The sequence below is a fragment of the Neodiprion fabricii genome, chromosome 2 (assembly GCF_021155785.1).
Source record: "Neodiprion fabricii isolate iyNeoFabr1 chromosome 2, iyNeoFabr1.1, whole genome shotgun sequence".
NCBI classification, from domain to species: domain Eukaryota; kingdom Metazoa; phylum Arthropoda; class Insecta; order Hymenoptera; family Diprionidae; genus Neodiprion; species Neodiprion fabricii.
The window spans coordinates 27102416-27115097 of NC_060240.1; the positions used below are offsets into that span (position 1 = coordinate 27102416).

The following is a 12682-nucleotide window of genomic DNA, read 5'->3' on the forward strand; positions in this document are numbered from 1 at the left end:
TCCGACTATTCGTGCTGTGGAAGCATGGGGATTAAACCAAATGTAGCAAAAGATTAGAAACAGTGTATGTAGAGTACGGGTATTTTTCTAATAATGCAAACACGTGCCGCTAGCTTAGTTTTGACATATCTAGAATACCACGCCTTGCGAATTAGCTTTCCAGACAGAGATGAATGATGAATTTTAAGGACTGCATTATCGTTGTTGAATACTCTATGCTTCATGGGAAAAGAAAATCTGTAACGATAAAATTGATGCACCGGATCGTCGTCGACTTTAACTTTTGAAATGTCCTACCATTTCCGAACACCTCCAACCATCCTATCTACCTATATTACTAGATTAGCTATGATATGAAAAGAGAAGTATTTTTCATTTCGAAATGGGATTTTATTCGACGCGCACTCGATGTATTCCATAACATTAGTATTCATAATTATTCCAACAACTTTTCATTTGCTCTCTCGATCTTAAATTTTCGTAGGCATAGAATCGAAACGCTGTTTTAGCTGGTCGCAAGTGAAGCATCTGCGTTGGGTGGAGGAGCAGAATTGTTTTTCGAAAAGTATTCGGATGGAAAAAAATTCAGAGTAACTGTAATACATCACGGATGCGCTAATTTTGAACGAGATGAAACGGATGCTTCGTATATGAGACAGTATTTAACGCTGCGTAGTGGTTTAAAGACCTAGAAAGGTGATAGGGAGAGAAAGAACGACGCTTCTTAACACTTCGAGTGTATTTTAGCACACATTTGAAAGATACGAGCGAAATTTTTCATCACCCAACTGTCGCAGAACGGCAGCGTTATTAGCCGACCCGTTCACTGAAGAATATATCTGCAGTCAACGGCTGACCATCGAAGGGATTGCTCGCTTGAGTCTGGAATCAGCAGGAGAGATAAAGTGTGTATTTCTTGTATGAAACGTGAAAACTAAAATCATTATACATCATATCATATCATCATACATCATACATCATACATCATACATCGTACATCATCATACGTAGTATTACAGTTCGAAACCAAAGTTTGAATTTTCGGATGTTCGGAAAGTGACGTCACCAATCTAAAATCGGCTAGCCGAGTTCCTCAGTCGGGTAACAACCGCGCAGTAGAACGGACGGATGAGAGTCGCGCTCCGCAAATTTCGAGTACCGGGTTCTCAACCTCACGGATCCCGCGCTTCGGGTCCGCTACGCGGTGAAGCTCGACTTCGAGGATAAGCGCTCCGTGGTTCCTGGTTCATGTTTACAATAAATTATTTCAATTCGTTTTTCGCGCAATCCGAAATTCAGTAGCTGTCAGTCCGCTTATAAAATTTCTCGACTTCCAGGATAAGCGCTCCGTGGTTCCTGGTTCATGTTTACAATAAATTATTTCAATTCGTTTTTCGCGCAATCCGAAATTCAGTAGCTGTCAGTCCGCTTATAAAATTTCTCGACTTCCAGGATAAGCGCTCCGTGGTTCCTGGTTCATGTTTACAATAAATTATTTCAATTCGTTTTTCGCGCAAGCCGAAATTCAGTAGCCGTCAGTCCGCTAATAAAATTTCTCGACTTCGAGGATAAGCGCTCCGTGGTTCCTGGTTCATGTTTACAATAAATTATTTCAATTCGTTTTTCGCGCAATCCCAAATTCGGTAGCCGTCAGTCCGCTAATAAAATTTCTCGACTTCCAGGATAAGCGCTCCGTGGTTCCTGGTTCATGTTTACAATAAATTATTTCAATTCGTTTTTCGCGCAATCCGAAATTCAGTAGCTGTCAGTCCGCTTATAAAATTTCTCGACTTCCAGGATAAGCGCTCCGTGGTTCCTGGTTCATGTTTACAATAAATTATTTCAATTCGTTTTTCGCGCAATCCGAAATTCAGTAGCTGTCAGTCCGCTTATAAAATTTCTCGACTTCCAGGATAAGCGCTCCGTGGTTCCTGGTTCATGTTTACAATAAATTATTTCAATTCGTTTTTCGCGCAAGCCGAAATTCAGTAGCCGTCAGTCCGCTAATAAAATTTCTCGACTTCGAGGATAAGCGCTCCGTGGTTCCTGGTTCATGTTTACAATAAATTATTTCAATTCGTTTTTCGCGCAATCCCAAATTCGGTAGCCGTCAGTCCGCTAATAAAATTTCTCGACTTCCAGGATAAGCGCTCCGTGGTTCCTGGTTCATGTTTACAATAAATTATTTCAATTCGTTTTTCGCGCAATCCGAAATTCAGTAGCTGTCAGTCCGCTTATAAAATTTCTCGACTTCCAGGATAAGCGCTCCGTGGTTCCTGGTTCATGTTTACAATAAATTATTTCAATTCGTTTTTCGCGCAAGCCGAAATTCAGTAGCCGTCAGTCCGCTAATAAAATTTCTCGACTTCGAGGATAAGCGCTCCGTGGTTCCTGGTTCATGTTTACAATAAATTATTTCAATTCGTTTTTCGCGCAATCCCAAATTCGGTAGCCGTCAGTCCGCTAATAAAATTTCTCGACTTCCAGGATAAGCGCTCCGTGGTTCCTGGTTCATGTTTACAATAAATTATTTCAATTCGTTTTTCGCGCAATCCGAAATTCAGTAGCTGTCAGTCCGCTTATAAAATTTCTCGACTTCCAGGATAAGCGCTCCGTGGTTCCTGGTTCATGTTTACAATAAATTATTTCAATTCGTTTTTCGCGCAATCCGAAATTCAGTAGCCGTCAGTCCGCTAATAAAATTTCTCGACTTCCAGGATAAGCGCTCCGTGGTTCCTGGTTCATGTTTACAATAAATTATTTCAATTCATCTTTCGTGCAAGCACATATTCAGTAGCTATGAATAATCTTGTACAATTTATTATATTATTGATTAATTAATTAGTATTCTTATAATATTTAATGGCAATTGTAATTATATTTCATCTGAAATTTTACAAAATTGTCACGTTTACAATAAATTATTTCAATTCATCTTTCGTGCAAGCACATATTCAGTAGCTATGAATAATCTTGTACAATTTATTATATTATTGATTAATTAATTAGTATTCTTATAATATTTATTGGCAATTGTAATTATATTTCATCTGAAATATTACAAACTTGTCACGTTTACAATAAATTATTTCAATTCATCTTTCGTGCAAGCACATATTCAGTAGCTATGAATAATCTTGTACAATTTATTATATTATTAATCAATTAATTAGTATTCTTTTAATATTTAATGGCAATTGTAATTATATTTCATCTGAAATTTTACAAAATTGTCACGTTTACAATAAATTATTTCAATTCATCTTTCGTGCAAGCACATATTCAGTAGCTATGAATAATCTTGTACAATTTATTATATTATTGATTAATTAATTAGTATTCTTATAATATTTAATGGCAATTGTAATTATATTTCATCTGAAATTTTACAAAATTGTCACGTTTACAATAAATTATTTCAATTCATCTTTCGTGCAAGCACATATTCAGTAGCTATGAATAATCTTGTATAATTTATTATATTAATAATTAATTGGTTAATTACATCAATCCTTACACAATATTTTTGATGTGTTCCTATACTAAAAATATTTATTACTGTTCCAGGTATTACCCGAGGTGGTCGGAGGTGGACGAGGAGGAGGACGAGCTGGACGAGGAGGAGGACCAGGTGGACGAGGAGGAGGCGGGGTGGGTCGTGGGAGAGGACCTCTCCTCTCCTCAGAGGAGGGGAGGGGGAGGGGCAGTGAAGGGGGAGTGGTGGGCGGGGAGGGGGAAGGGAAGGGACGGGAAGGGAAGGGAAGGGAAGTGGCGGGGGGGGGGGGGGGGGGGGGTGGGGTTGCGGGGAGGGGCCGGGAGCGGGAGGGAAGGGGGGGGTGGGAGGGAGGGGAGGGTGGGTGGGAGGGAGGGAGGGTGGGAGGGCGGGAGGGAGGGAGGGAGGGCGGGCGGGAGGGTTGGAGGGCGGGAGGGACGGCGGGCGCGGGGGAGGAGGGGGGGGGTGTACTGCTCTATTAACTCTAATGGGCTCGCATTGACATCCGTCCTCCACTCTCTCTCTCCCTCCCTCCCGCCCTCCCTCCCTCCCGCCCACCCTCCCTCCCTCCCTCCCTCCCTCCCGCCCACCCTCCCTTCCTCCCGCCCGCCCACCCTCCCGCCCTTCCCTCCCGCTCCCGGCCCCTCCCCGCCACCTTCCCCTCCCCTCCCCTTCCCTTCCCTTCCCTTCCCTTCCCCCTCCCCGCCCACCTCTCCCCCTTCACTGCCCCTCCCCCTCCCCTCCTCTGAGGAGAGGAGAGATCCTCTCCCACGACCCACCCCGCCTCCTCCTCGGCCACCTCGTCCTCCTCCTCGTCCAGCTCGTCCTCCTCCTCGTCCACCTCCGGCCACCTCGGGTTATACCTGGAACAGTAATGAATATTATTAGTATAGGAACACATCAAAAATATTGTGCATGGATTAATGTAATCAAGTAATTGATTAATAATATAATAAATTGTACAAGATTATTCATAGCTACTGAATATGTGCTTGCACGAAAGATGAATTGAAATAATTTATTGTAAACGTGACAAGTTTGTAAAATTTCAGATGAAATATAATTACAATTGCCATTAAATATTATAAGAATACTAATTAATTAATCAATAATATAATAAATTGTACAAGATTATTCATAGCTACTGAATATGTGCTTGCAGGAAAAATGAATTGAAATAATTTATTGTAAACGTGACAAGTTTGTAATATTTCAGATGAAATATAATTACAATTGCCATTAAATATTATAAGAATACTAATTAATTAATCAATAATATAATAAATTGTACAAGATTATTCATAGCTACTGAATATGTGCTTGCACGAAAGATGAATTGAAATAATTTATTGTAAACGCGACAAGTTTGTAATATTTCAGATGAAATATAATTACAATTGCCATTAAATATTATAAGAATACTAATTAATTAATCAATAATATAATAAATTGTACAAGATTATTCATAGCTACTGAATATGTGCTTGCACGAAAGATGAATTGAAATAATTTATTGTAAACGTGACAATTTTGTAAAATTTCAGATGAAATATAATTACAATTGCCATTAAATATTATAAGAATACTAATTAATTAATCAATAATATAATAAATTGTACAAGATTATTCATAGCTACTGAATATGTGCTTGCACGAAAGATGAATTGAAATAATTTATTGTAAACGTGACAAGTTTGTAATATTTCAGATGAAATATAATTACAATTGCCATTAAATATTATAAGAATACTAATTAATTAATCAATAATATAATAAATTGTACAAGATTATTCATAGCTACTGAATATGTGCTTGCACGAAAGATGAATTGAAATAATTTATTGTAAACGCGACAAGTTTGTAATATTTCAGATGAAATATAATTACAATTGCCATCAAATGTTATAAAAGTGTTTTACTCACCCTGCACAAATCCTCGTCCTCCTCCTCCTGAATCACCGAGATTACCCGCAACCACCGCCTACCACCTCGCGTTATACCTCGAATACTAATAAATATTTTCAGCATGAGAACAAATCAAAAATAATGTGTAAGGTTTAAAATAATTTTTTTATCGACATATTCTACCAAAAAGATTATGAGAAAATTCTAAAGTTATAGAAATTTTATTAGCGGACTGACGGCTACTGAATTTCGGCTTGCGCGAAAAACGAATTGAAATAATTTATTGTAAACATGAACCAGGAACCACGGAGCGCTTATCCTGGAAGTCGAGAAATTTTATAAGCGGACTGACAGCTACTGAATTTCGGATTGCGCGAAAAACGAATTGAAATAATTTATTGTAAACATGAACCAGGAACCACGGAGCGCTTATCCTGGAAGTCGAGAAATTTTATTAGCGGACTGACGGCTACTGAATTTCGGCTTGCCCGAAAAACGAATTGAAATAATTTATTGTAAACATGAACCAGGAACCACGGAGCGCTTATCCTGGAAGTCGAGAAATTTTATTAGCGGACTGACGGCTACTGAATTTCGGCTTGCCCGAAAAACGAATTGAAATAATTTATTGTAAACATGAACCAGGAACCACGGAGCGCTTATCCTGGAAGTCGAGAAATTTTATAAGCGGACTGACGGCTACTGAATTTCGGATTGCGCGAAAAACGAATTGAAATAATTTATTGTAAACATGAACCAGGAACCACGGAGCGCTTATCCTGGAAGTCGAGAAATTTTATTAGCGGACTGACGGCTACTGAATTTCGGCTTGCGCGAAAAACGAATTGAAATAATTTATTGTAAACATGAACCAGGAACCACGGAGCGCTTATCCTGGAAGTCGAGAAATTTTATTAGCGGACTGACGGCTACTGAATTTCGGCTTGCGCGAAAAACGAATTGAAATAATTTATTGTAAACATGAACCAGGAACCACGGAGCGCTTATCCTGGAAGTCGAGAAATTTTATAAGCGGACTGACAGCTACTGAATTTCGGATTGCGCGAAAAACGAATTGAAATAATTTATTGTAAACATGAACCAGGAACCACGGAGCGCTTATCCTGGAAGTCGAGAAATTTTATTAGCGGACTGACGGCTACTGAATTTCGGATTGCGCGAAAAACGAATTGAAATAATTTATTGTAAACATGAACCAGGAACCACGGAGCGCTTATCCTCGAAGTCGAGCTTCACCGCGTAGCGGACCCGAAGCGCGGGATCCGTGAGGTTGAGAACCCGGTACTCGAAATTTGCGGAGCGCGACTCTCATCCGTCCGTTCTACTGCGCGGTTGTTACCCGACTGAGGAACTCGGCTAGCCGATTTTAGATTGGTGACGTCACTTTCCGAACATCCGAAAATTCAAACTTTGGTTTCGAACTGTAATACTACGTATGATGATGTACGATGTATGATGTATGATGTATGATGTATGATGATATGATATGATGTATAATGATTTTAGTTTTCACGTTTCATACAAGAAATACACACTTTATCTCTCCTGCTGATTCCAGACTCAAGCGAGCAATCCCTTCGATGGTCAGCCGTTGACTGCAGATATATTCTTCAGTGAACGGGTCGGCTAATAACGCTGCCGTTCTGCGACAGTTGGGTGATGAAAAATTTCGCTCGTATCTTTCAAATGTGTGCTAAAATACACTCGAAGTGTTAAGAAGCGTCGTTCTTTCTCTCCCTATCACCTTTCTAGGTCTTTAAACCACTACGCAGCGTTAAATACTGTCTCATATACGAAGCATCCGTTTCATCTCGTTCAAAATTAGCGCATCCGTGATGTATTACAGTTACTCTGAATTTTTTTCCATCCGAATACTTTTCGAAAAACAATTCTGCTCCTCCACCCAACGCAGATGCTTCACTTGCGACCAGCTAAAACAGCGTTTCGATTCTATGCCTACGAAAATTTAAGATCGAGAGAGCAAATGAAAAGTTGTTGGAATAATTATGAATACTAATGTTATGGAATACATCGAGTGCGCGTCGAATAAAATCCCATTTCGAAATGAAAAATACTTCTCTTTTCATATCATAGCTAATCTAGTAATATAGGTAGATAGGATGGTTGGAGGTGTTCGGAAATGGTAGGACATTTCAAAAGTTAAAGTCGACGACGATCCGGTGCATCAATTTTATCGTTACAGATTTTCTTTTCCCATGAAGCATAGAGTATTCAACAACGATAATGCAGTCCTTAAAATTCATCATTCATCTCTGTCTGGAAAGCTAATTCGCAAGGCGTGGTATTCTAGATATGTCAAAACTAAGCTAGCGGCACGTGTTTGCATTATTAGAAAAATACCCGTACTCTACATACACTGTTTCTAATCTTTTGCTACATTTGGTTTAATCCCCATGCTTCCACAGCACGAATAGTCGGAAATGTTTTTGATTATCCATAATAAAATGAAAGAAGTAACAAAGCTTAAATTTATTGTTAAAGCTCCAATGAATACATCAAACTGCGGTCGAATTCATTTATTATTTGCACATGACCTCTGTATATTTGACAAATTATTCCTAAATACATTGAAACATATGTATTTATAATGAAATATCATGCAATGGGCTGTATAAACTATAAAATATAATTTCTATCAAATAGCTGCTTTTATGTCAACTGGGCTTTGAGACTCGGTTAAGTTGGATCTCGATTTTTGCCATTATACGTAGGACATTGGGTTACAAAAACAAATGCGAATTACGAAGAAATCCGTATTAAAGGTAAGGATATTTCAGTTCAAGTACACCTATACACAGAAATCCGTATGTGAATATACTAAGACCTCTGTGTTTATTGTAAAAGTCTAGTTTTAAATATGTGTATATATTTATATACACATGCATAAGTATACGTATACATATATACACATACATGTACATAAATAATTGCCAAGAAATTATAAACACTCACAACTTGTCGCAAATGTAGTAAAACGTAGGGTTAATAATATACAAATTACACAAGCGCACCATAAAACATGGCAAGGGTAATCCTAGTGCAGTGATTGTACAAACTGAAGAAATATACATTTACATATACATGATATAAATTAATAGACTAGAAAAGAGTATTTAGAGAGCTTATCTAATTCCGATCTTGTCACAATAGATCATTAACCTAATCAATATACGGTTAAAGCTGTATTAGCTACATTCACTATTAGAGATAATATTTTTTATCCATTTTTATAGTTATTTAATTGCTTGTACAACAATTTTTCAAATTTCACCGCAAAATGCCCAACGAGTTCTCGTAGTGCAAATACGAGTCCAATTACCTTACAGATGGCATTACATTGATTTTTGCCTTCTCGCGTCGAGTTATAAATACAGAGAAATCTCAATGAGAGCTCATTTCTATAAGATTTATTGTAGTGCTGTATTCGTAGCTGTACCTGTTATTCTATATTACATACTGTCCTAAATTTTAAACACACAGCACAACAATGGCTGAAAGCACAATGGCAAGAAGAGAGGAGCAATTTGCATCTTAATAAATCTTTTCTTCTTCGTACGTAGCGGAGCGATGTCACGTCGGAGGATATGTACTAGTGGATCACTAGGTGGGGCACAGAACTGAAACATAATTGTGTTGAAAATCTTCAACATCTCTTACAGAAAGTAGGTACGTTGCCAGACCTTATATACCAACAATGAATATTCGTAGAGGCTATATTCATAAATACTTACAAAAGTAAGCTAATATTTTACCCGCAATTGCTTATTACTGATAACTTGATATGATAATATCCCCTACCCGCCCCTCCCCGCATACAACTACTTCTACTCCTACTCTACTCCAACTCCTACTCCTACTTCTACTCCTGATTCTGCTCCTACTCCTACTCTGATGAATATAATAAAAATATTATACTCACAGTGTACAAGTCCTCGTCATCCTCGTCCTCCTCCTCGCCCACCTCGATCACCCGCAACCACCGCGAACTACCTCGGGTTATACCTTGAATAGTAATGAATATTTTTAGTATAAGAACACATCAAAAACACGGTTTAAGGATTAATATAATTAATTAATTAATTAATAATATGATCAATTTTATTATATAAGAAAATGTACCTGCCGAAAAATGTCGAAAACACAGGTTGTGTTTTTTGGCTGTAACTTAAGATGCGTTGATCGCAGCGTATTGGGACTGCGCCCAATCGATTTCTCTCGCAAAATTACGTCGGAATCGCGCCACAATTAATCAATTCCAGCACTTTTCAAAATCGCGAAAATTTTCGCCAAAAATGCAAAGGGGTTAGCCTCACGTTTTTCTTTATTTTTGGAGCCAAAAATTTCTGGTCTCAGATTCGACTTGTATGACCCTGTCCCGACGAATTGGACCCTCAGGAACTTAGAAAACGCAGCGAAAAGAGCGTGGGATCAACACGAAAGAAGTAACGAAGCAACGATCCCTCTCGCAAAATTACGCCGGAATAGTGCATAAAAGAATCAATTCAGCACTTTTCAAAATCCCTTAAATTTTCGCCAAAAGATATGCTGTGTTCTGAAAACCGGGAACAAATTTTTTACTGAAATTTCATTGTGTGTACCAAATAAATGAGGTCCATCAGCTGAATAAATCATTAGAATGCTTTTGTCTATACAACGATATAGACAGTCGTGCGAATTGTAAGAATGAAATTTTTCGCTAACCTGATTCTTTCAGTGGTGTACAAACTCTTTTCTGGTCAAACGGAATACCTATCGACGCAATAGTATTTCGTCAATGAAAAATCATCATTGATAATCATACAGATATTATCTTAAAATATTTTATATTTCTTCTCTACAGTTCGCTCCAATATAATATATGTTTATTTTTGGTTTCCTTTACATACCTATAATTCTGTAACTTGCGACTTCTGGTCTTTAAATATTGCGTGTATGATATTCATTCACAGGATTTACTGTGCCTAAATCATAGCGAAACGAGTGAAACAGTCAAGTTCGGTTCTGTACATGACTGAATCAACGATTCATCAACGATATGTTTATTCTAACAGAGACCAAATTCATTCACACATGCAAGGATAATATAATAGTTGTCATGGTATCAATATTGAATCACGTCAAAGATTTCACTGAGGAATTAACAATTTGTTATGGCGATCCCTTGAAATGAAACGTACAAACTTTATGTATACTGTAGGGCAATTTGATTCTATAAACAGTATGAGTTCCAATTGAAATTTAGTTTTCATTTTTGCACGCGAAGGCGAAAATCACCCAGTTGTGTACAATATTGAACCTCAGCATCGAAATTAAAAACTAAAACACTTGTGCATTTATCGTCTCGATTTATCCAACACGTGAAATTTCTCACATTCGAAATCGCATTCATCTGATGTAGCGAATAAGGTAATTCTCATTTCAGTTAACGATCGTTTTGTGAGCAGCTCAAGTTGCAGCTGACTTTGTGGCCTTGATCCAATCAATCTCAAGAGCTGCCACACCTGGTTGATTCTCCGGGAGATACTGTCCGTTATCCACTTTCAATCCAACGTTGGTGATCGACGTTACATCCAGCGGATTCGTCTGCAACGACAGCTCCATCCCACGATGGTACGGCTTGAATTCAGCCAGGGGCAATCTCACTGTTGCAAACTCCTTCTCGGGGGCCTGCATTGAAAAATAAAGAAAGAACGAAAGTGTCGTGACCTTTTCCATTACCAATTGGGAGGCGCCGATAATTACCGCGAATATTTGACCGTAGACGGCAGAGTCTTTATCGAGCCCTTTGTGCCGGAGGAGCATTTTGTACTTGGTGTTGATTCCCTGGCCTCTGCAGCGTACGGTGATGCTGTTGAATTCCGAGAGATCAAAGCTGGTGTCACAGCGGACAGACGCGAATCCGGATCCGTTTGGCTGTGGGTTGAACAGGGTGAAAAGTATCGCTCGCTGGAACTGCTGCGTCTTCTGCGTAACCATCACCGCCTTCGACATACCGGATGGTTTCACGGTGTCCGAGTGTTCGGACCAACTTCCGGCCTGGTCTGAGCCTCGCGTGAAGTCGAACAAAATCTGCACCGTTCTGGGGAATAGCGATAACTTAGCGAAGCTGCGTCTCTCTAGAAATTTACCAAATTGGCAATGCTTACCCGGAGGCAGTGGCGACCATGTCATTTCCGGTGTCGTTTGATGATTTCCGAGAGACCGGGTGTCTCCTCGATCTCCTTGGGGTCTGGGTCGAAGTCGCAATGGTCTCTGAGCTGCTCGTCTTTTTACAGGCACGAGGCAGAAGTTCGCTGTGCGCTCTCGCTCTACTCCCCACAGAAGGGAGGAGCGGAGACGTTTTAGTAGGAATCGTGATTCTTGAACTGTGTGCCGTTTTGGGTGGAAAGAGGGTAGCGGGATCTTTGCGTGTCGCGCTGACATTCAAAAGTCACGATAGATTCGTAGGCGGTATACGTCTCCGGGGAAGAGCTTTGCAACGACGATATTCACAGACAAATTCCCGGTGCTCGATTTTCTTATTAGCATAACAACGATTGATTTATTAAAACGGCTCATTAATCGCTGACGACGAAAATTCTCCACCACGGATTTAAGGGTAAAACAGAAATTACAGCTTGCAAGTTACGCGCGTGGTGGAACATTGTTGTTGCGAGATCATACGCTGTCACTTAATTAACTATAATTCGACAATGGGAATTGCTAGTAAACGTCAACCGCGGTGGATGATTGGATTCAATTCAACTATCTATCGCTCCTGAGGAGTTCCAAGCTTGACTTCCTTAGCTTGACGGAACCTCTGATCGACTGGGAAAAATTGTTTGATCAATTTTAACGTACTGGGTAGATAATATTTCGTCCTCAATTTAGCTTTCGCGTACTACGTGTGTGTTATAGGTACGTGTCAAACAATGTATGTCCGGTCGAGGATTCCGGCTCGTTTGAAAATAAGGTGAAGGTAAATTCTGAGGTACACGTGCGTTCACACGACGTCATTGTCATCAGGTTTTCACTGTACATACACATAACGCGACAGTTTTCGTATTTGAATAGGTATTACTTGTCAGGATACATTTTGCCAAAAATGTATTTTAAAAAGTTTGCAGCGAAACAAAGTTGTTCTTTTTATTTTTACATGTAAAATAATGTTTGTAAAGAAAACGCGCTACAACTGTCGGTGATACGAAACAGTGTAGAATCTGATCGGGATTCCTCCTCGAGGACAGATTTTATTGATCAAAC

The 12682-nt window shown here is 39.2% G+C and overlaps 1 protein-coding gene across 1 annotated transcript; it reads right to left on the reverse strand.

Moving 5' to 3' along the window:
- Positions 1-10271: 10271 nt before the first annotated feature.
- On the reverse strand, positions 10272-12552 carry LOC124174948. The gene is made up of 3 exons (XM_046554646.1): positions 11587-12552; positions 11183-11519; positions 10272-11107 (listed from the first exon to the last, which is right to left on the reverse strand). Exons 1-3 carry the CDS (start codon positions 11604-11606, stop codon positions 10886-10888), a joined length of 579 nt encoding a protein of 192 aa, XP_046410602.1. The 5' UTR covers positions 11607-12552; the 3' UTR covers positions 10272-10885.
- Positions 12553-12682: the final 130 nt, after the last annotated feature.